The sequence below is a fragment of the Panthera pardus genome, unplaced genomic scaffold (assembly GCF_024362965.1).
Source record: "Panthera pardus isolate Hobbes unplaced genomic scaffold, ASM2436296v1 HiC_scaffold_4, whole genome shotgun sequence".
Classification (NCBI taxonomy): domain Eukaryota; kingdom Metazoa; phylum Chordata; class Mammalia; order Carnivora; family Felidae; genus Panthera; species Panthera pardus.
Window position 1 is genome coordinate 19,297,459 of NW_026526969.1, and position 24,111 is coordinate 19,321,569.

General features: G+C 48.4%; 1 protein-coding gene and 1 long non-coding RNA gene across 5 annotated transcripts in view; one reads left to right on the forward strand and one right to left on the reverse strand.

Moving 5' to 3' along the window:
* Positions 1-24: 24 nt before the first annotated feature.
* LOC109278233 (uncharacterized) overlaps positions 25-24,111 on the forward strand; it is a 35,234-nt gene continuing 11,147 nt past the window's right edge. Inside the window, exons 1-5 of one of the 3 annotated variants that reach the window (XR_008419161.1) lie at positions 25-197; positions 13,166-13,322; positions 18,352-18,448; positions 18,970-19,219; positions 23,035-23,092. This is a non-coding gene — a long non-coding RNA (uncharacterized LOC109278233). The other 2 variants (XR_002085551.2, XR_002085550.2) reach the window with 2 other exon arrangements.
* Positions 4,221-18,343, reverse strand: MEFV (MEFV innate immunity regulator, pyrin). Of its 2 annotated transcripts, none has more exons than XM_019468365.2 (10): positions 17,875-18,343; positions 14,463-15,254; positions 12,490-12,869; positions 11,968-12,063; positions 8,625-8,855; positions 8,235-8,257; positions 6,224-6,339; positions 6,012-6,044; positions 5,387-5,419; positions 4,221-5,221 (listed from the first exon to the last, which is right to left on the reverse strand). In XM_019468365.2, exons 1-10 carry the CDS (start codon positions 18,299-18,301, stop codon positions 4,668-4,670), a joined length of 2,685 nt encoding a protein of 894 aa, XP_019323910.2. In that variant the 5' UTR covers positions 18,302-18,343; the 3' UTR covers positions 4,221-4,667. The 2 variants fall into 2 exon arrangements, with proteins under 2 accessions (XP_019323910.2, XP_019323908.2); XM_019468363.2 differs by having other exon boundaries at positions 14,418-15,254.

The window sequence follows — 24,111 nt, forward strand, 5'->3', positions numbered from 1 at the left end:
TCCGGTGCGGAAGCCTGGTCTCCCCGCTCGGAGCGAGCAGTCTGCGCTTGTGAAGGCGAGGCTCGAGGCCGGCGACAGACCTCTCAGCGACAGAGGGAGGTTAGGCTGGCGGCAGCCGCTGTGTCTGGGGCTCTGTTTGGGAGACGAAAGGCAGAAAGCTGGCCCCAGTCCTCCATGACGGACTGGCACCTCTCCAGGTACCGGCGGCGTAGCCCCATGGCCTGCTGGGAAATGTAGTTCGGCCCCAAATAGCCAACGGGAGACCGCCAGGCGCGGCGGCGGCGACGGGGCAGTCCCACTCCCATCCCACCCACACCCCACCCCTGCGGCTCGGCCGGATGTGGGCTGCCTCTCGGACCGGAAGATCTGCGCGAGGCGGCGGCTGTTTCCGCCAGAGCGTCCGGTGTGAGTCAAAGGACTGCGGAGGCGGTGAGTGGGTGGAGGGTCGAGGTCTTTGCCGGGTTCTGGGTCCTGTCCCAGCTGTCCCTCCTGACGGGGGCGGCCCGTAGGTCAGAGCCGGGCGACCCTCCCTTTCCCTGCTTGCCAGCTTCTACCGTGCGTTCTGAACGGGTCATCTTGTTTTCAGAGAAATCCTAGTGGTCCTTCTCCAGTCGCCTTCGTTTCCGTCCTCAGCCTCTCACGGAGGCCTAAGCATCCTTTCTCCTTGCGTTGTTCCTGTACTCGGTTTATTCCCCAGTGAGGCACTGCTCAGGGTTGTGACAGCCTCGGGGCAGGGATTGCCTTATTCCTCTAAGCAACACCAGCCTCCGGCTGGATGACAAAAGTAAAAATACAATTTTTTTTTTTTTTCTTAACCTTGACTGTAGGTGACTCACTTAGCCATGGTTTAAAATATGTTACAGAAGGGGCGCCTGGGTAGCTCAGTCGATTAAGGTCGCGATCTCGCCGTTTGGGAGTTCAAGCCCCACATCAGGCTCACTGCTGTCAGCCTGTCAGTGCGGAGCCGGGAGCCTGCTTCAGATTCTCTGTCTCTTTCTCTGCTCCTCTACTACTCGTGCTCTGTCTCTCAAAAATAAATAAACTTAAAAAAAAATTTTTTTAATATGTTACAGAGTAGTGTCAAAACTGTGTTCTACCACAAGTGTTTGTAAAAATAAAGAATACTTGCCTTTCCAGGCATCAGAAACAAAACAAAGCAAACAGCAACAAAAATTCCTTCAAGCAAAGCAGTATGGTTTGGGGGCACCTGAGTGGCTTAGTCGGTTAATTCTTTATTTGGGCTCAGGTCATAATTTCACAGTTGGTGAGGCAGAGTTCTGTGTTGGGCTATGTGCTGACATTATGGCGCCTGCTTGGGATTCTCTCTCCCTCTCTCTCTGCCCCTCCCTTGCTCAGGCGTGTGCTTTCTAATAAATAAACTAAAAAAAAAGGGTGCTGGTGGGGCCTGAGTGGCTCAGTGAGTTAAGTGGGGGACTCTTGATTTCAGCTCAGGTCATGATCTTATGGTTCGTGGGTTCCATCCCTGCATCTAGCTCCTTGCTGACAGCTCGGAGCCTGCTTGGGATTCCCTCTCTGCCCCTCCTTTGTGCTTGCACTCTCTGTCACCTGCCCCCTCAAAAAAAAAAAAAAAAAAAAGTATGCAGGTCATGATCCCATGGTTAGTGAGTTTGAGCCCCACATCAGATTCCATGCTGACAGTGTGGAGCTTGCTTGGGATTCTCTCTTTACCTGCCTCTCTGCGCCTCCTTCACGTTCCTTCTCTCTCTCTCTCTCTCTCTCTCTCTCTCTCTCTCTCTCTCTTCTCTCTCAAAATAAATAAGATCAGTATGATTTGAACTAGGAGTAAATAAATAGAACAGTAGAAAAGAATAGTAAATGCCAAAATTGACCTGAATGTATGTGAACCTGTATGAAGGGTAGCATTTCAGCTTAGTGTAAAATAGATGATGCTGAGCAAAGACTGTCTCTTCTTCTGGAAAAAAAGTAAGGCTCGTTTCCTTATACTGTACACAAAAAAATGGAATTTAATAACCAGTAAAAGAACACAAAAGAACGTTAATGTAGACGCAAAACAAGAAACTGAAATGCCTTAAAGTAAAATATAATCCTGTGTAACTGTATTTTACAAAAACTTTTGGGGCGCCTGGGTGGCTCAGTCGGTTGAGCATCCGACTTCGGCTCAGGTCAGGATCTCGCAGTTTGTGACTTCTAGCCCCTCATCAGGCTCTGTGCTGACAGCTCAGAGCCTGGATCCTGTTTCAGACTCTATGTCTCCTCCTCTCCGCCCCTTCCCTCATGCTCATGCTCTGTCTCTCTCTGTCTCTCAAAAATGAATAAACATTAAAAAAAAAAAAACTTTAAAAAGCAGTATTAATAAAGTCAAATAATGAATAGACTGGAAAGCAATTGTAAAAGAAAGACCAGATAAAGAATTAGACATTGCCAACATACAAAGAACTCCTGCCAACTGATAAAAGACAAAAGGCAAAGGCTATGAAGTCACGAAAACTAAATGGCCATTAATATTTGAAAAGAAGCTTAGGCACTTTGGAAATACTTTGTCAGTCTCTCAGAATGATGTCACAGAATTACCGTGGCCCAGCAATTCCATTCTTAGGTATAAGCTCAAGAGAAATGAAAACATATTTCCATACAAAAACTTGTATGGGAATAGCAGCATTATTCATAATGGCTGAAAAGAAACAATCCAGATGTCTATTAACTGATGAGTGGCTAAACAAGATGGAGTATGTCCCTACAATGGATTATTTTTCAGCAATAAAAAGAGGAATGAAGTACTAACACATCATTTAACATGGATGGACCTAGAAAACATGCCAAGCGAAAGAACCCAGTCATAGAAGCCCGCATATTGTACGATTCTACTGGCATGAAGTGTCCAGAACAGGCAAATCCACAGAGACAAAAAGTGGGTAGTGGTTGCCAGGGGCTGGGGATAGGACAGAATGGCAAGTGACTGCCAGTGGAGGTAGGGCTTGTTGTGAGGGCGATGAAAATATTCTGGATTTAGTGCTGATGTTTCTACATATTGTGAATATACTAAAACCCGCTTGATACATACTTTGATGCTTATTTTTAAGAGGGCTAGACAGAGCGCAAGCAGGGGAGGGGCAGAGAGAGGGAGACACAGAATCCGAAGCAGGCTCCAGGCTCCGAGCTGTCAGCACAGTCACAAGCCGTGAGATCTTGACCTGAGCCGAAGTTGCATGCCTAGGTGCCCCTTAATATACACTTTGAAAGGGTGGATTTTATGGTATGTGAATTCTATCTCAATGAAAAAAAAAAAAACGGAAATTTTCATCTTACAAATACAAATGTTTAGTATCTAAAATATTTATGTAGTTCCATAAAAATATTTATGGAACTACAGACAGCTGAGTTCCATATCTAGATTCTACATAGCAAGTAGTTAAAGGAACTGTGCTGTTCCTGTAGAATGAAGTGAAAAGTAGGAGTTCATATGGAAAATTCACAGCCTCACTAACAGGTGATGAAATAAATGAAATAAATTAAAACATAGGTAAAACCCCATGACATCTCTACTGAGTCCGCAAAAAAAAAAAAATGTTTAAATGACAAACATTACTTTGGGCATGAAACATTATTTAATCTTTCTGAAGGGTCGTATGGCCAGCTGTAACAAGTGTCATCAAATAGTTCACATTCTGAAGCCATTTTATGAATAACAGGAGAAAATATATATGTACGGGGAGGTGGTGGAAAAAATACAGGAAGATGTTCATGGAAAGGTTTCATCGAGGGGAAATTGGGAACAGCTAAGCAAATAGAACACACGAACTGTGTTGGAGTATCAATTGTGTGCATAGAACCAAACTCCAGGAAGGAACCAAGGCCTTGTTTCACGTTCTGGCCACAACTGTGGAGAACTTGAGTCCAGTCTAGGTTCTAGCGTGAAAGTGGAAAGAGGAGTTGGAGTAGGAGAGGTTTAGAGTCTAATATTCTTTTGATTCTTTTCTCCCTCCCTCTTACATCCTTTCTCTTTGCATCTCTTTAAATGGGGGATGACAGAGGGCGTACCTGAACTAGAACACCCAATATTCCACAGGTTCTCCATGGATCAGGACAGATTTTTTTAAAAAGCTGACACTTGAATTGAAATGTGTGTCTCTTTTCCCACTCGAGCAGCTCCATCTCTCTCGTGGTGTTCAGTAGGGAAGTGGGATCTCACAGTGACCGACTAAGTGACAACAAATTGAGTGCAAACCGAGTGCGATGACGACCAAATTTTCAAATCGGTTTATTTATGAGGCCCAGTCTGCTTGATTGATTTTTCACCTTTCCAAGTCCTCAAGGAAAGAGGGGGATGGAATGAAGGGACACATCTTTGCCATAGAGTTCTGAGGGAACCTGAGGGTGAGGTCTCTGTCTCGGGGGCATCTTAGGGTGCTAATTCATACAAGGATTTATTAAGCAACAGCCATGTACTTCCTCCCTTGAGGTATCATCAGTACATGTGCTCTCTTCACTCTTGTTTTACCAATATTCGTGTACCTAGCTTATTTCTGCTACCATCCCATAGGCATTTTGGACACAGACGCTGTTCTCTTACTCAATATATTACCCACAGCAGCTGAAACCCAGTAAGTGTTCAATAATGACAGTCGAGTATACGGATTCAAGATACAAGGCTGGGAGCCAGAAGAGAGATGCAAAGTGTTGGGCATTCAGGGAGGCCCCTGGCCACCCACTGGACAGATGATCAGAGGATCCGTGTTCTTCCCTCCATCATGTGTTCCAGGGCTGAAGATAGGCTGAAGGGGCCCAGAGCAAGAGAAGCCGGTGAATGTGTAGATAACGGACTTGTTTGTTACATTGTAAAAGGAAATGTCTCCGGTGGTGTAATCGAGGAAGATGCCGACACGTCTGGGGGGTTCCGTCATCTGCAGGCGCGTTGGGGGAATGGTGGACACCTGGAATTCGCTTCGCTTTGTCATCATCACCACCCAATAGCCATTGTCAGGTGACAGAGTCATGTTCCCCTTCCTGCTCATGGATGCCTTGCAGATACCCAGGATCCACCCTGTCTTGTTTCCTACCTCCACTTCCCAATAATGGCGGCCAGAGAGGAAGCTTGGAAGGCCTAGGGCAATGATGCAACTATCGAATCTTTCTGGACTGTCAGGCAGACGATCCCACTTGTTTCCAAGTCTCACGCTTTTCAGGTCATTAGAGAAGATGAGATTGGGGTGGGCAGTTTCTGTGTCCAGAATCACATTAACTGCAGAGAGAATTAGAATACCTAGCTGGGGGTCCATGGGCAACATCCCCACAGGGTCCTCCCCACCTCCAGGAAACATGCAAAGGGACATTCTTCTAGAATTCAGTGGAGGTCAGCACGGGGACCCAGCAGGTGAAGGCCACTTGCCTTGGTCTGGGCACTTACCGGCATGTGTCTGAGCGCAAATCAGTTCTGGAACTATAGAGAAAAACAAGATGGGAGAGGGGGGAGCCCTGAGCATCCCAATTCAGAGAGGCTAAGTCTACTCTGGTCACTGCAACCAGGACAGACAAGGACCCCCATCCCAGCTCAGGACCTTGCTTCCTCTGCTTGGATTAACCCCATTCCTCCCAGACCCCAGGGTCTGCCTTGGAGACTCTGTGGTCTGATGAGACAACCCAACCAACAAGTCCAGTACAGAGCCTATGAGGGCTTTCTTCTGCCTTTGATACACGTGTTTCTCTCTCTTCTAAATAATGCCCAGGGGCGCCTGGGTGGCTCAGTCGGTTAAGCGTCCGACTTCGGCTCAGGTCACGATCTCGCGGTCCGTGAGTTCGAGCCCCGCGTTGGGCTCTGTGCTGACAGCTCAGAGCCTGGAGCCTGTTTCAGATTCTGTGTCTCCCTCTCTCTCTGACCCTCCCCCGTTCATGCTCTGTCTCTCTCTGTCTCAAAAATAAATAAACGTTAAAAAAAAAAATTAAAAAAAATAATAATAATAATGCCCAGAAGTCCAGCACAGGGAATATCACAGTAACCCCTGGCAAGCACATTATACCACCACTATACTCACCGTTGATGGTGTCCATTTCTGAATGCAGAATTTCTAAAAGAAGAAAGGGAGGTTGAGTTAGGTTCCGTGGCTAGGGACAGATCAGGAAGAGGCTGAAGGTGGCGTCAGAATGGCCGTGGGAGATGGGGAAGAGATGCCAGGGGGTTCTGGGCTATGTGGATCTCAGGGAGGAAGTCACCAGGTACCTCCCATTTTCTTCCTAGCCCACCTACCCGAGAAGTACTTCATGCTCTTCTCCACAAACTCCGATTTCTGGTAGAACAAGTGCATCTTTTTTTCCACCTCTGGAGGAGTGGCCCATGGCTTAGGGACAGTCACCATCTTGGCCCTAGAGACAAAAGATTGTTGGGGCGCCTGGGTGGCTCAGTCGGTTGAGCATCTGGCTCTTGATTTTGACTCAGGTCATGATCTTGGGATCATGGTCCCAGGGTCATGGGATTGAGCCCCGAGTCAGGCTCTACAATGAGCTTGGAATTTGCTTAAGATTTCTCTCTCTCTCTCTCTCTCTCTCTCTCTGCCCCTCCCCCACGAGCACTCTCTCTTTCTCTGAAATTAAAAAAAGACTGTTGGCCAGAGAAGGCGGGAGCCTAGGGGTAGTTCCCATGAGCTGGAAGTAAGGTGCAACCTCCACAGGGCACACCCAGTCTGCCTGGGTTTTGCAAAGAAAGTCTTCTCTGGAGTTTGAGTTTTAAACACCGGTCCTCAACTTTGGCCCCAGATTGGCATGACCTAGGGGTTTTTAAAAAACACTGATATCAAAACCACAATCAGTTTTAATAGTGGCCTGAAAATGGTGCTGATATTGAAATGTTCAGCCCAGAATTAGCTAGGTCAAATTAATTACACTTCTTCGGTCTTTTGCTGTTGAAATAGAAATGACAATAAGAACAAAGAGCCACAATGAGATATGACTCATTAGAATGGCTATGATTATTTTGAAAAAAATCAAAATGACAAGTATTAGCAAGGACCTGGAAAAATTGGGACCCTTGTGCATTGGTGGTAGGAACGTAAAATGGTGCAGACACGGTGGGAAATAGTATAATGGTTCCTCAAAAAAACCAAACATAGAATTACTATATGACACATCAATTCTACTTTTGGGTATATACCCCAAAGAATTGAAAGCAGAGACTCAAACAGATGTGTTTGTAGCAGCATCATTCACAAAAGCTGTAAGGTGGGAGCAATCCAAGTGTCCACTGATGGATGAAAGGATAAACAATATTGGTGTCTACATACAATGGAGTATTTCTCAGCCTAAAAAAAATGAACCAAATTCGGATACATCCTATAATGTGGATGGACCTTGAAGACATTACGCTGAGTGAGATAAGCCAGGCACAACAGCACACATACGGAATGATTCTACTTCTCTGAAGCGGTTCAAGTAGTCGAATTCACAAAGACACAAAGTAGATTGGTGGTTGCCAGGGGTTGGGTGAGGGGGCAGTGGGGAGTTAAGGTTTAATAGTATGAAGTTTCCATTTGGGAGGATGAAAAAGTTCTGGAGACGAGGGTGGTGTCGGTTGCACGATAATACGAATGTACTTAATGCCACTAAACTGTACATCTAAAAATGGTTAAAGTGGTAAATTTCATGTAAGATATGTTTTACCACCACCACCAAAAAAAAAAAAAAAAAAAAAAAAAAACCAAAAAAAAAAAAAAAACGGGGAAAGGACAAGAAAAATGATGCCAGGGTCAGACTCTTGGAGATTTGGGTTGAATTTGTGTGCCAGGGCCTGGATGTCAGGCTTTTGTAAAGCTCCCAGGATGACTATAACCAGCCTCCTCTCTCCCTTTCTCTTCCCTCCCCTGTCGTCCTCTCTCCCTTTCTCTTCCCTCCCCTGTGGGCTGGGCATAGCATCTCCGCCCTTAGCAGGCGTTTCCCTCCCCAGAAGCACTCGTGGGCTCAGGGAGGGAGGCGCTTCTGCAGGAACAGTTTTGGTGAGGCAATTCGCCTTTAGGGAGGTTTCTTAGGAACCACCGTTAGCACCACAGGCTGTGTTTGTTCTTTCCGGTCTTCAGCCCGTGCTCTCCCTCCTGATCACACTCCCATTTTCCCTACACAAATCCAAAAAGGCCTTTGCAAGCTGCAGGAGATGGGAGAAGCCCAGGAGGAGTCACAAACCCGGGGTTGGGAGCATCTCCCTCCTAGGAATGCCTCCCCTACTGCTTCCTGTAGCACACCCAAGGAAACAGGAGGGAACCTCTCGGTACCTGTGCAGGGTGACTCCGATGTCCTAGGAGAGAAAAGAGGGAAGCTCTCCATTACCAGTCTCCTAGGGGCTGTGCTGACTCCTGACCCTTCCTCCCGATCTCTCAGCCCCAGGGTATCCGTAGAAGTGGGCACCTCTCCCCAGTTCTAATTCTCATCGCCCAGTGGGGCTTGCAGCAGAACCACACCCAAGCCCTGCTTTTCTCTTCTCAGAGATGCCAGGGGATCCCTTGAATGCTGGGACACCCTGGGCTCTTGAGAGCTCGTCAAAGGGATCTGGGCGTAAGACTCTCGTCCTGTACTGGCTTGGGTAGAACTCTTGCAGTGCCGGGAGCCCATGTCGTCCTGCTGGGCACAGCGGGCAGGGGAAGGCCGGGTCCAACCACACTCACCTGCATGAGCTCCCATTCCGGCTGGCTCTGTTTGACCTCCATCTCCCCAATCAGCTCACTGAGAAGGGCGATGTCTCTGGACGCTCGGGTGCTGTATGACTCCCTGACGTGGCCAATGGTCTGGCCCAGCTCCTCTAGGGAGGCCATGAAGAACTTCTCTTGCTCTTCCAGAAAATGGTACAGCTGCTTCAACTGGTGCCGGATTCTCTGCTTCCGGGTTTCGATTTGTTTCTGGGGAACAGAAAGGTGTAGGGGGTCTGTGCAGTGTGCTGGATGTGTGTGCCCAGAGAATCCCCAGAAGCCCACCTCCTGGCGATGGGTAAGAGGCAGGCTTCCTCAGCTTCTTGGAGGCCTGCATTTCAGAGCAGGAGGCAAAATGGACAGAACCTTCCAGAACAGACTGAGAGTGGCAGGGGGTGGCTCTCGTAAAATGCCCTGAAACCTAGTATCATGGGTTGATTTGTATCCCCTCAAATACCTATGTTGAAATCCCAGCCTCTACTACGTAAAGAATATGATCTTATGTGGAAACAGCGTCATTGCAGATGCAATTAGTTAAGATGAGGTCATCCTGGAGTGGGGAAGTTGGGACACAGACACACGGGGAGAACGCCATGTGAAGAAACGTAGGCAGAAGGCGAACAAGCTGAGGGGAGAATCCCGGGATGTGTCTTTCCCTCAAAACCTTCAGAAGGAACCAATCCTGCCAGCAACTTGATGCTGGACTTCTGGCCTCTAGAACTGTAGAGAATATACTTCTGTGGTTTAAGCCGTTCTGTCCGTGGCACTTTGTTACGGCAGCCACAGGACACTAAGATACCCGGCGTCACCGTCTTTCTTCCTTGAAAGCCAGCGTGTGGATGGCCTCTACCTGGGGTCATAAATGGACGAGGTTATAACTACCAGATCGTCCAGGAGGGAGACCTCACTCCCTGTCAAAGTGTTGGCATGTAGAAGGTCTTCAGTGTGGCTCTGAATGGAGGCCGTCGTCCATTCATGTGAAGTGAACTTGACCTCCGCTACCATTGCACAGAGGTCAGCCCTTGGTCCATACTCTACCACCCTCTTTCTCCTCATCACTAGAGAGTTCCTGCAGAGAGGTGAAGTGGCTCTAGGGCACCTCCCCCTTCCTCCGTGGAGAGAGAAACCCCTTCGGATCCTCTAGGATCTGGACTTAAAAAAAAAGTCGTTTCATTTTTGGCTCAAAAGCATCGTCGGTCCTTTTGAACCAAAAATGTCTCCTTACCTTTGGTGGTGGTTGTTGATGGTAGCAACACTGGCTTTTTTCTTTCTTAAAGAGGACAGGCCAGTTGTCATGTTTACTGTTCTAAAATCGTTTGATAGTTTTGCCCATGATTAAATTCGGCTACATGTCGTGGACAAGAATACCATATACTTAGTGCTCTGGCTTCCCTAGCACATCGCACGGGGAGGCAGAGCGTCCACTTTGCCCCTCACTGTTATTGTGAGACTGAGATCGTCACTTGGTTGAGGAGGGGTCTATCGCATCTCTCCACTGTAAATATACATTATTTTCTTTATAATTATCAAGTAATTGGAGGAGTCAGTATCCTGTTCTCTTACAATCTCCTGCTGAAACTTTTAGCATCTGTCGATGATCCCTGCTGATGTCAATTCTTATACTGGTGCTCGTATAATGGAAATGTTTTTTATTGTTTCTTTTTGAGAGAGAGGGTGTGGGGGAGGGGAGAGAGAGACGGGGGCGGGGGGGACAGAGGATCCGAAGTGGGCTCTACGCTCATTGCAGCGAGCCTGACGTGGAGCTCGAACTCATGAACCGTGAGATCGTGACTTGAGCCGAAGTCAGACGCTCAACTGACTGAGCCACCCAGGTGCCCCTGGAAAATTTCTAATTCAGTTATTCTTCTATATTTGTTTTAGCTGGCATTGCGCTATAAAAAAGAGCTTCCCCTTCCCCCTACCATATGATTAAACAAAAAAATTTTTTTTGACTGTTGAAAGAAGGAGGAAGAACAGAAGGGGAAAACAACATCACCTTTCTACAGGGGCTCATGTCATTGTGAGTGTCTTAAGGGAAGGGCAGACCTTCCTGTCCACCTGAGTTTCCCTGCGACCCAGGCTCTGCCTCGCCTTCATGACAGGGGCATCCCTGACCTCTCCTTCCCCCACACGTTCCAAGCCACTTAGGATGATAGGGTTTTCTTTTATTACACTTCATGAGTTTCCCAAAAGTCAGACACCTGGGCCAATGCCATGCCTGTCCCCATTCCTGCCCTTTGTTATCTTTGCCTGTTCCCCATTGTGGTGTGGTAGGAGATGGTGTCCAGGCCACAGAAACGCGTCAGGCAAATTAAGGCTCACTCGGGGAGGCGAATTCGCCTGCAGGGAAAAAGGAAGCAACTTATGTGTCCAAGTTCCACAGAGGAAGGCCCACAAGTGTATTTATTGAAATACGTGGCACCACAGAGTGACAGTTTCAAAGGAAATGTCGACTTTAACCATTTGAATTTTAAAAATCAATATGGTGTTTGTAAAAAAAATAAAATGGACAACAATTATAAAAACGATACAGAGGACTATTTAAAATGGAAAAGTCTTGGGGCACCTGGGTGGCTCAGTTGGCTAGGCATCTGACTCTTGATTTTGGCTCAGGTCATGAATTCACGGTTCGTGAGATTGAGCCCTGAGTGGGGCCCCCCGCTGACAGGCTGGAGCCCGCTTGGGATTCTCTCTCTACCCCCTCTCTGCCCCTCCCCCCTGAAAATAAATAAATAAGATTTTAAAAAAATAAAACAAAATGGAAAAGTCTCACCTCCCATTTCCTCAATCCCATCCCTCAGCAACAGCCACTGGTGTTAGATTTGCTGAACCATTTTGCGGCGAGTAAGAGAAACACAGGGCCCTCGGAGATTCCCTTCCCTGCTGGAGGTGGGTCTCCCTCTCCAGGGGCAAGCTCATCCTTGGATTCCTGCCCCGTCAAGAACAGGCGATTCTATTTTTTTTTTTAATGTTTATTTGTTTTTGAGAGAGAGAGAGTGCACACAAGCAGGGGAGGGGCAGAGAGAGAGGGAGACACAATCCGAAGCAGGCTCCAGGCTCTGAGCTGTCAGCACAGAGCCCGATGCAGGGCTCGAACCCATGAACCGTGAGATTATGACCTGAGCCAAAGTCAGATGCTTAACCGACTGAACTACCCAGGAGCCCCAAAAGCAGGTGGTTCTAAATATGTGATCAGTTCTGTTTCCCTATGAACCAGAACATAATTTGGGGACCCCCCCCCCCTGCTCACACTTGGTCCCCTCCCTCCTTCTGTAGGGGTGAATCCAGGCGAGGACTGGCCACAGAACACCCCTGGCCTTACCAGGAAGTCCGCGGTCTTCTTATCCCCCTGAGATCTCTGCTCCTCCCCAGATTTTCTCAACTCCTTCAGATACTCCAGCTGCTTTTGAATTTGCTCCTGGAAAAGGGGCACTTTGTGAAGTTTAAACTTGGAGTTGGTGTCAACTCTAGAGGGAAAAATCTGCCGTAGGGAGTAAGGCGGATGGTGCTGCAGCCAAGAGCATAGGGAGGGTGCCCAGGAAAGAGGAAGAATGAATCCATCTCACAAGGGAAGCAGAGCCAAGAAGTGGTGAGAGATTCATAAAGACCTGTGAGCACCTGCATTCAGCGATGCCTGAAGCCAGTGCCCTCGGATCTCAGCTACATGAACCACTAAATTCCCTCCTTGCTGGTCTGGTTTGTGTTGTGTTTTGTCATTTACAACCCAAGAATGCTGGCTAATGCATCAACCCCCCAGGGTTGTTGGGAAAATAAAGCTGCCCTGGCATGTCCCAGTGACCGGCAGAGAAAGCCCCCCGCCCCCGGCCACAACAGGAAGCCCTACCTTATATTCCAGGGCAGCCTCCTCGATGGGGCGCACCCGGTGGCCTCGGTGCTCTTGACTCAGCCTGCAGATGAGGCAGATAGGCTCCCTGTGGTCCTCGCAGAAGAGCAACTGGGCCTGCCTCATATGTCGCTCACACTGTGGCAGGACCTTGGGGCTCAAGCTGGTCATCTGCAGGCCCTCCTGCTGCTTGCAGTCTCCTGAGTTCTTTACCAAGAGTGGGGCCTGGCTCTGGAGCCAGCTAGTTGAGCAGCTGTCTGAGGTCTTGGGATCCCTAGAAGCCACGGAGCGTCTGCAGGAATCGCGCACATGCGTGCCACCAACCGGGTCTCCTTCCTGGGCACGGCCAAGGACATACACAGCCTCATCCCGTGGCTTCCCTGGAGACACGGCAGTGGAAAAAGTTCCTGAGTGACAAAGCCAAGGTGTGATGCAGGGGTGCTACCAAGCACAGCAGAGGGAGCGAGCCCACGCCTGGGACACACGAGTTCCTGGTTAGACTGTGGCCGCTTCTAGCTTGTCCTCCCCTGACTTCGCTCCAGCAAGGCAGTCAACCGCCCACTGGAACTGAGGGCTAAGGGCTAGATCTCAGGGCAGTCCTGAGACTTGCAATCCTTGGGTATTTATCCTAAAGAAGGGTCTTTTGTTATAAATTCTATGCCTTCTTCCCACACAGACGCGGATCTGGCAGGTGATATAAAGGCAGCGAGACATTCTGACCAGTGTTTGCTCTGCCGCTGAAAACCGCCCAGGCTGCTCAAGACGTGAGCGGGATCTCCCTGAGGACGTGGATTTACTCGCAGCCTGACCCCTAGGAGAGTCGATGGCACATGGTAAGGAGTTGAGAAGTGTGTGTGCAGTGAAAGACCTCTCCTCCCATCCAGTTCAGGAAGTCTTAAGCAGAAGTAAAGAAAGGGATTTGACTTTATAAGGCTGAAGGGCTTAACCCACCATGATGACAAACAGCTGCGACCAGCTGTGCCCCAGGACCACAGCACAACTTCGCGAGGCAGAAATGACAGGAGGTACAAGAAACGGAAACACGATCTATCAGTCCCCTCCCACCCTCTCTCACAAGGTCCCAGGAATTCCTATCACAGAATTGATTGCTTCCCATCAACTGATGGCTGCCTCCCACCCCCAACCCCCCTCCAAACCCCTACATTTCTCAGCCTCCCTTGCTGTTAGGTGTGGCTATTTGACTGCTTTCTGGCCAAAGGGATATAAATGGAGGCATCACGAGCAGCTTCTAGAAACTTCTGGAAATCTTGCCTAAGTGATACTCTTCTCCTTTGTCCTTCCACCCTGCTGCTCGGAATGAGACCATGAGCTTGAGAGCCAACTTGGTGGAACAGAAAAGCAGGAGGAGCCTGGTTCCTTGTTATGAACCACCTGTGAGTCACGTATATGAAAGAGAATAAACTTCTAGCTTGTGTCAGTTTGCATTACGTTGGCATTTCTGTCACCCACAACCCAGCACAATCCTAATTTCTGCCTCCTAAGTGAAAGAGATTTAGGATTTTAGCCAGCAGCTCTCCTTGCTGCCCAGAGAGAGGGGTGAATGGCAGAATCTCGGCCCCGTGACATACTGCCATGGGGTCATTGTGAGAAGCGGGTATTTTTACCCAGTCTTTCCCAGATGCTCAAGCTGGAGTCCATGAATCCCTTGGAATTCTAAAGGACTTCAGGGTGTCTAAGAACTGACTTGCTGAACTTTGATGCAGCATTTTGTGAAGATGTGCATACGTGCATTTTCTCAGGATTCACATCCTACCTCAGATTCCCAAAGGGTCGGGGATGTCAGGGGAAACCCAGGCATCTGGTGACATAAATACAGTGGGGATAAAAGGAGGTTTGTGCGGGAACACCTGCACTGGTCACCATCTCTAAGGATGCCAGGTCTTGTGAGTTTTGGGGTCCTTTCTCACCTGAAGAAGGAGGAACTTCTGGATCTGAAGGCTCATGGAGCTCACCGCCTACCACCTCTGTCAAGGCCTCAGGGGGTTCTTGACCCCCAATTCCGTTTTTCTTAGAAGGTCCTGTAGATTCTGGATGCTCCCACGTCGTCTTTGCTCTAGTCAACGATACATTGGGAAGTGTATTCCTGAATGCTCCCCCTTTCAGGCTCATGGAATGTTCTGGATTCCTAACGCCTTTCTCTGGAGTCACAGTAGCCCCTACATTCAGAGTGGCCACTTCACTGAGGGTGGCTGCTGAGTCTGGATTGTCACTTCTCATTTTCTCTTGAGACAGAAGAGTTTCTGGATTGGGGACTTCTCTCTCTCCTGAAAAAATGGTAATTTCAAGACTTCTGGGGCGCTTCTGTGCAGAAGGTAAATGTGCTTCATTTATTTTGGATTTTGTCCTTCCTAGGGACCCAGGAAGCGACCCATAGTTCAGTCCTTGGAGCCTTCCTAAGCTGGCATTCCTGCGTAGACTGACGCTGGGATCGATCCCCCTTTCCCCCTGCAGCTTGCCAGAGAATGGGCATTTCCTGCAGGACAGAGTCACGTTCCTAGCCCCTGGCTTGCCCAGCATATCCAGGCCTTCAGAGGTCTTCTGATCTCTCCGTTTTCCCTGAGGCTTCTTCTGGGTCCCCCTTCCAGCCTCAGGCTGGCTGGATGGCAGACTGGGGGCCCCGTCACCACTTTGCCGCTGCCTGTCACCTTCCAGGACATCTGGTATCCTCAGGCCTTTGGGCTTATTCTCCCCGGAGGAACAAGACATTGCTGAACCATCTGCGCCACTTTCTTGTATCAGAGACTCTGCAAAGACAGCAAGATGCAAAGGCATGAAAATGTGTGGTGCTCGAGGCCAGGGGTTGGGAGAAGGGAGAGAAGGGGAATCCTCTTAATTACAGAGGTTTTGGGGCACCGGGGCGGCTCAGTCGGGTAAGCGTCCGACTTCGGCTCGGGTCGTGACCTCGTGGTTCACAGGTTCGAGCCCCGCATCGGGCTCTGCTGACAGCTCCGAGCCTGGAGCCTGCTTCCGAATATGTGTCTCCCTGTCTCTCTCTCTCTCTCTCTGCCCCTCCCCCATGTGCGTTCTATCTTTTTAAAAAACAAATAAATTTTGAAAAGATTTTCTCTCTCCCTCTCTCCCCCTCCTCCACTCGTGCTCTGTCTAAAAAAAAATTACAGAAGTTCAGAGCGTTCTAGGCAACAGCAGTCAATTACCATCAAATAAGAAAATGCTAATTAGTTGTTATATATTTCCCAAATGGTGCTTTTCAAACGTCTTTGACAGGAGAACATCCAATATAAAGTCTTACACAGAATTCTTAATACATAAAATACATAAAAACCCTAGTTTACTTCTATAAGTGTGTGCATGATTATACATGTACAAAGCTCACTTATAAAATCCTTCAATAAAGAAGTATTAAGGTGTTTGGCACAAAAATTTGAAAACAGGTTTTGAAGGACTCTGTTAAAACTTCAGAAACTCACTTCTGTTTTATTCTTTGGTTTCACGATGTGAAGAAAATCCTAACACACAGATGAGTAAGTCTAAATGGTGACTTTTTTTTTTTTAACTATTTGCTTGGAAATTTGAGGATATAGTTTCACTACAGAAGTGACAGGAAAGCCTTAATTCCAAGGTCTACATAAAAAAAGAGTTCAAGTGCAGTACAAACTGTCACCCTGGTGGCCTCCAGAATTTCAAAATTCAGTTAATGACACATTTTATTTTATTTGTTTATTTTTAAAGTTTTTATTTATTTTTTTGAGAGAGACAGACACAGCATGAGCCGGGGGAGAGGCAGAGAGAGTGGGAGAGAGAGAATCCCAAGCAGGCTCCATGCTGCCAGCACAGGGCCTGATGCGGGGCTTGAACTCATGAACCGTGACATCATGACCTGAGCCGAAACCAAGAGTCAGACTAACTGACTGAGCCACCCAAGCGCCCCTAATGACACATGTTAATATGAAATTGTTGGTTTTGTGAGTTAGAAAAGTTAATAAAATTTTTTTTTAATGTTTTTTTTTTTTTAACATTTATTTATTTTTGAGACAGAGAGAGACAGAGCATGAACGGGGGAGGGTCAGAGAGAGAGGGAGACACAGAATCTGAAACAGGCTCCAGGCTCTGAGCAGTCAGCACAGAGCCCGACGCGGGGCTCGAACTCATGGACCGCGAGATCGTGACCTGAGCCGAAGTCGGACGCTTAACCGACTGAGCCACCCAGGCGCCCCGAAAAGTTAATAAAATTTGAATTAAGTATTTGCTGACATTCCAAAGAATCCCTGAGATATCTTCCTGGGATGTAACTTGAAAACTGCTACTCTAGTAAAGAAATGAAGATTTTTTGTAATTAGCACCTTAATGTTTCGTTTGAAGAAGCTCTTATTGAAATGACCTCAGAGTGGTTTAAAACACTTGGCTGTTGTAAAAACATGTTGCTTCCTAGGAAAATGTTAAGTTCTTGGAACTGGCTCCAGAACTCGGGGGAAAGCCCTGAAGATGCTAATAACCAGGTTTTAAAACATAACAAAGAAACTTACAAATTCTCCTCATCCAAAAAAAAAAAAAAAAAAAAATTCTCATCAAATGACTCTAGACTCCGGTTACGGTTTAATCCATCACTCTTTCAAAGAGCAGGAAGTTCCATGTTATTTAAACATTTCTACTTCAAAAAACACACATGGAAAGCATTTCTAATGTGTCCTTGGAGTCTGGAGGTAGAAGAAATACTCAAACACTAAAGAGTATGTTTTTTTACACTTGATCTTAGCCAAAAGGCCGAGAAGTGAGAAAGAATATTTTTTTAAGCCGACCACGTATTAGCTCTCCCCCCAAATCTCACACACAAAAAATCTTTAAAAGCAAACATCAAATAGGTCACATTCGTCGATCACAGTGTAGTGAAATCAGAAACTTACAACCAAACAGGAGCAGAAGAACAAGAGGCAGAAGGGAGGAAAACAAGGGAAGAGAAAAGATGGAGGAAAGGAAGAAAAAGGATTGAGAATTTTAGAATACCGTTGTGAAATGGGTCAGAGAGCTCAAAAGAAATTAGGTGGGTCCTCTCCCCAAGATACTTGTCGGTCCACAAGCGTTAAGCACTTAGGAAGTACAGGATCCTGTAAGATCAGGCATCTAGCTCCTGACTCTTCTGATTCTGTCCCACAGTCAGAATCTCAGTCTTTTTGTTTTTTTTTTAAGCCTTTGGGAGCTTTGGCTATACTCACCCAGCTCCAAAGACCTGAGCGGCAGAAAGGAATTGCTCGGCCAGTGTCACTGGGGTCATTGGGAAACCCGGGACTCCTAATCCTCAGGTCACAACACACTGGTCCAGAACCAAGTTCTTTCTTGCACCTCCGCCCCACCCCATGAACAGCCCGAAGTCGTGCTGCAGGATGCAAGGGCATGGGACCTGCTTACCTGGGTCAGTCGCCTTGTGGAGCTCCTCTGCCAGGAAGTTCTGGTTGATGGCCCTCAGGACCTGCAGGGTCAGCCGCACGGCACACTCTTCCCCATAGTGGGTGATCAGCAGGGTGGCCAGCTTCACTGGCCTGGCTTTCTGGAGCTGGCCCCGGGGGATCCGGGATTGATCCTTCTCCAGGCTGGTGTTCTGGAGCTTAAACTTGAACCTCTCAAAGTCATTGGGCACCAGCCCCTCCAGGGAGTGCAGCAGATGGTCACTAGGGGTCTTGATCATGGTGTTGACCAGGAGAGGCCGGAGCCAGATGTCTGAAACAGCTTCTGTCCTGGAGCCCAGAGGGTGAGTAAAAAGAGACAGGTTGTGAAATAACGGAAAAGGCACAGGAAACACTCCGCACTCTGGTGAAAATGGAGCTGTGAGTGTCATTGTTTGTTTGTTCCCAGTGTCATCACTGGCTCATGTTCTCTTTCTGACAGGTTTGGAGAGGGCTGGGAGGGCACAACGCCTTTCCCGACACATGGTCCTCCAGATGTCCCACCCCTCACTTCCACATACCGGCCTGCAGAGCATCGGGTAAATATGTGTGTGCGTGGAAGGGGGTCTGGGATCGGATTCCAGAGCCTTCATCCTGAGTAGGCACTCAGATGCTTCCCTCTCTCCTCCCAGGATATGGGGGCGGGCGTGGGGAATAGGAACAAAGCCCTGGTCCCACGCTGAAGAGGAAAAGGGTCAGTCCCCTTGGCCACTTGTTCTCCTGCAGACTCCTGGGATTTTATTGACTCTCCAGAGAAAATGTGGAGGGGGGGGGATGGAATCAACAAATGCAGCCCCACAAGCTTTGCCCTTCCCTCACCAAGAAGGAGACGAAGCCAGAAGGGCACTGCCAGGACACAAGCCCTGGTGTCACCCTTGCTGGTGTAGGTCCAGCTGTCTGGTACTTGCAGCATCGTGAAGGCCTCAAAACACCTTGCGTGGAAATGTCAAACCGACTTGTTTCCTACTCTGCCCTGGCTTCCTGAGGGCATACCTCCGAGGGAGGGTGCTGGTCCACGCACATTTGTATAACAAGTTTTTTGTTTTTTTTTTTTTTAAAGTAAGCTCTACATCCAACTTGAACTCAGTTGAACTCAGAATGCTTGAACCGGCGCTTGAACTCAGAACCCGGCGATCAAAAGTCACATGCTCTATGGACTGAGCCAGCCAGGTGCCCTAAACACATATTTTGGACACCATGCCAGGATGCTGGAGAAAGAAGGGTGAAAAAGGCATAGGTGTCCTTTGGAGCTCATGGCCCAGTGTGGGGTTCTAGAAGTCACTCCAGAGCTAACGCAAGTCGTATGTGTGGTGAGCTGACTTCTGCCACAGTTAACTGCTTCTGTCTTTCTGCATACCCTGATTTTTATCCCCAACTTTTTGTTTTGAAAAATTTCAAACCTACGGAAAAGTCGAGAAGAGTTACCTGGATTCACCAACTGTTCCCATCTCCCAGTACTTGGTGATTCTCTCTCTTACATACACACATGCATGAAGTTTCTTTTTCATTTTTTCCCCCTCTGAACCATTCGGTAATGAATCTCAAACATTATCAGATATTACTCCACATACCAGATACCCTAAGTACTAAGAACGAGGATATAAGGATACTATTTTATTTATTTTAATGTTTATTTATTTTTTGAGAGAGAGAATGAGCAGGGGAGGGGCAGAGAGAGAGACGGGGAGACACAGAATCCGAAGCAGGCTCCAGGCTCTGAGCTGTCAGCGCAGAGCCTGACCTGGGACTCGAACCCACAAACTGCAAGATCGTGACCTGAGCTGAAGTCGGATGCTTAACTGACTGAGCCAGTCGCCCCTGACTGAGCCAGCCAGGCGCCCCAAGGATATTTTAAATACTCAGAATACAGTCATCACACTCTGCCAAATTAACATCATTATCATAGTTTAATGAATCCATAATCAGATTTCTTCAGTTGCCGTGGTGATAATGTCCTTGACAGCTTTTCCCCCTTCCTGATCCGGGGCTGAGTCAGAGATCCTGCATCACTTTTAGTTGTCACATCTCTGTGGCCTGCTTGTATCTAGAACACTCTCACACTTACCCACCTCTTAAAGTTCTGTCAAGACAATGTTTTTGAAAAGTGCGTTCCAAGCAGAATGTCCCTCAGTTCAGATCTGTCTGGGTGTCTCCTTGTTACTAGACTGAGGGTACATGCAGGCGTTCCCTGGGATGTCTGTATTTTTTCTTTGTAATTAATAAGTAGCCCGAGTGTGTGGAAATGTCTTTCACCCCATGATTTTGGCATTTGGCGGCAGTCCTTTCCTAAATCATTTGCTACAATGGTATATGCAAAGTGGCGACTTTTCTGTCACTTAGTCGGTGTCATTTGCAAGTCCTGGTTTAAACTTTCTGTCTTTGTCATGAAATTTTCGGCTTACAGATGTTTGGTTGGTAACACAGCTCCCCTCCAGCGGCGCGTGCTCTGTACCAGGCACGGCTTGCTTTCTACGCATGATCCCTGGAATCTCTGCAGCAGCCCTTAGGGCAGGATTCACCATCCTCATTTACAGCCAGGATTAGTGGTTTAGCCACTTGCCCAGTGACTCAGCCAGGATTCAAACTCCCTCTTTTAGCCACTTTGCAATATTGTCCATCTGCATGATATGTATGTATGTATGTATTTATTGCTTATTTTTTAGAGAGACGGAGACAGAATGCGAGTGGGTTAGGGGCAGAGAGAGAGGGAGACACAGAAGCAGAAGCACGCTCCAGGCTCTGTCAGCACAGAGCCCGACACAGGGCCCGAACCCGTGAGCTGTGAGATCATGACCGGAGCCGAAGTCGGATGCTCAACCGACTGAGCCACCCAGGCGCCCCGTGCATGATAATAATTTATTATTTTACTATTCCTCACTAACCAGTAATGTCACTTTTTCCAGCTGACCAAGGAGGCTCAAAATGGTCATTCTGACCACAGGTCAGTTACAACATTCCGATGCCTGGCAGGACAAACAGCACCGTGTGTCACCTGCCAGTGTGTGACCAGCCTGGGATCGTTCTTAGATTGAGTTCTGCTTAGTTGAGTTTTTCTTACTGTCCAGTCAGTCCTCGTACTTCGTATTTTTACAGAGTATCCAGTGCTTTTGGTTCTCTGGATCCTCCTGAGAAAAATAACCCCAAACCCAACATATTCTCTAAAAAAATGGATGGATCCAAATGCATATGTGTGATGCAAATGTTAGATGTGTGATATTCTCAGGTTGGGCAAGAAGGGTGTTGACTGTGCGTCTCTGGGACCAGGACCTGTACAAGCTTCCAGAAGGCAGTAACACAGCTACCTCGCAGGCAGCCTCCCCCTGCCGAGACAGAAACCAAATAGTACAACAACATGCCCTGTCTTCCCTTGCCGGGAAACTCCTTTGAGCTGAGGCTCACGTACAAACGACAGGATTGGGTAGGAAGTTGGGCTTTCCAGTCCACAGCAGGATATTTTGCAATTGCAGTGATAATTTTGCAACACGGGCATTTCTGGATCATGGACTTATAAGGTAGTGTTTTGATGCCACTGAGGCCTCTAGGTCAAGAGAAGATCACTAAGCTTCCATTTTTTGAGGTTCCAGTAATTTTTTTTTTTTTTTAATGAAAAAACATGCAAAGAAGATTATAGCCCGCCCACAGAGGGCTCAAACTCAGGAACCATGGGATCGTGACCTGAGCCAAAGTCAGATACTCAACCGACTGAGCCACCCAGGCGCCCCTCTCAGAATGTCTTTACAATGTTTAATTGAGGGGGGGCACCTGGATGGCTCAGTCAGTTGAGCATCTGACTTCGGCTCAGGTCATGATCTCACAGTTTGCGGGTTCGAGAACCGCGTCAGGCTCTGTGCTGACCGCTTGCTCAGAGCCTGGAGCCTGCTTCAGATTCTGTGTCTCCTCTCTCTGCCCCTCCCCCACTCACACTTTGTCTCACTCTGTTTCTCAAAAATAAATAAATGTAAAAAAAAAAATTAAAACAAAACAAAAAAACAATGTTTGATTGAGGGGCACCTGGGTGGCTCAGTCGGTTAAGCACCCATCTTCGGCTCAGGTTATGATCTCACAGTTGATGAGTTAGAGCCCCATATCGGGCTTTGCCCTGACAGCTTGGAACCTGTTTCCGATTCTGTGCCTCCCTCTCTCTCTGCCCTTCCCCCACTAGCACTTCATCTCTTTCTCTCTCTCAAAAATAAATAAACATTAAAAACATTTTTAAGGGGCGCCTGGGTGGCTCAGTCGGTTAAGGGTCCGACTTCGGCTCAGGTCATGATCTCGCGGTCCGTGAGTTCGAGCCCCGCGTCGGGCTCTGTGCTGACAGCTCAGAGCCTCAAGCCTGTTTCAGATTCTGTGTCTCCCTCTCTCTGACCCTCCCCCGTTCATGCTCTGTCTCTGTCTCAAAAATAAATAAACGTTAAAAAAAATAAAAAAAAAACATTTTTAAAAAGTATTTTATAATTAGCTTTGCCTTCAAGGGGGTATCAGTCCTGCCCCCCCCCAACCATCATGATAAAGGTTTATGGTATTTAAATATAGTACATATCTGTTATTGAGAAAAAGAACGAACCATTGGCAAGATCATGGAAGAGTGAGTTCCTGTGTTAATACGATGCTGAAAATAATAGATCCCATTGTGACCCAACTCTCCCTACACTCCAGTCTATTAAATTTTAAGGGAGAAATCTGAGACTTTGAGAGGCTAACTTCTCAAGTTCAAAGTGAATTTCCAGGCAATGAACCTCCCATTGAGACACATATTTGTAACTGTGCTTTCTGAGAACAAACCGAGTTCTTTGGCCACCTACAACCTCCCGAGCAGGATGGAAACGGAGAGCAAGCCAGATCCCCAAGGTAGGCTACTGTGGGTGGCCTTGAACTGTGGATGTTGTGCAGTTGTGGTGTCGAATAGTTCCTTGGTTGGTTCACCAATGAGTTTCATTTGCAATATGTTAACGCCCAGTAAGAAGCTTCATAAGGTACAAAGTGCTATACATCATTTATTCTGATTGTTAAATCTATATAGAGGGTAAGAGGGTATTCATTTTATTCTCTACAATTTTTTTTTTTTGTATTTAGACATTTTACAATTTAAAACATTGAAAAAAATTTGTTCTGACAATATTTTTAGGGACCCTACTAGGAGGCTGGCTGTGGGCGTACAGTCCCTGACCGTCAAAGGCTTACAGGTTAGTGAAGAGAAAAACCCAGTTGCCTAGAAGGCAACTGCTCTCCCTTCTTTGGCATCCTTTGAGGTTTGGTTTACATTATCCTGCCCTCACTCCCACCTCCCTGTCTCCTTACCGCCTCCCACCCCACCCCCCTCCCCGCGGCCAAGCTGCCCCGAGTGCTGCTTCGGTCATTCAGCACCTTGTATTGAAACTGTCGTTGAGTCTCCAATGTGCACAAAGTAGTGGGGGAAAAAACGGGACTCCGAGATCTAGGACCTGTGTGACCGGGGGCCAGTTATTCGACTTCTCTGAGCTGGTCTCCTCTAAGTCAAATGGGTGGTTTGGGAATTTCAGTGAGATAATGTATGCAAAAGAGCCTGGCACCGTGAGTCAGTATCACCTTCCTTCAGCGCCGGGCTTGTCGTGGTTGGCGTCCGAGGGGCGGACGGAAGATCCCCGTCCCCGAACAGCCATCACCTCCGAGACCCCCTCCGCCCACGGCGCGCGGTTCCCGCGGCCGCACTCACTTCGGCGCGTGGGGGCAGGAAGACCCCGCTCCGCGGGTCTCCCGCCCGGCAGCAACCCCGTGGGAGAATCGCTCCCAGGGGAGGCTGCTCGGGCAGCACGGGGTGTGTGTACGGGAAGAGCAGCCCGAGGATAAAAGAGAAGTGTCGGCTCCAGGCGCTGGGAGCGACAACCACACCGCACGCGGTCTCCGCCGTGGCCGCGAGGGCTCGACCCGAGGGAGGGAGAGCGGGAGCAGACGCGACCCGCCCAGGGGGCTGGCGCCCCACGGGCCGCGCGGTCACGGCCCGGGTCTCCCGCGCCGGGCCGGCGTGCCCTAAACTGCGTCTCCCGGGGGGCTCCGGGGGTACGCAACGCCAATCGGAGGGCGGGCGGGCGGGCTCACGGGGCCTACGTCCCCCAGGGGGCTCTGGGGCACGGCGCCGTGGTCGGGATTGGCGGCCTCCGCAGCCTATACCTGCGTCTGCCCGTAGCGGCCCGCGCCGAGCGCCAAGGAGGCGCGGCGGTCGCCG

What these genes read in the sequence shown, in the direction of transcription:
- MEFV (XM_019468363.2), bottom strand. Translation starts at nt 18,301, where the DNA reads ATGACACTCACAGCTCCATTTTCACCAGAGTGCGGAGTGTTTCCTGTG. An exon ending in AGAAGACCGCGGACTTCCTG is followed by an intron (nt 8,856 to 11,967) that starts GTAAGGCCAGGG and finishes TCTGTTCCCCAG; the next exon opens with AAACAAATCGAAACCCGGAA. An exon ending in GAGCATGAAGTACTTCTCGG is followed by an intron (nt 6,045 to 6,223) that starts GTAGGTGGGCTA and finishes TTCTTCTTTTAG; the next exon opens with AAATTCTGCATTCAGAAATG.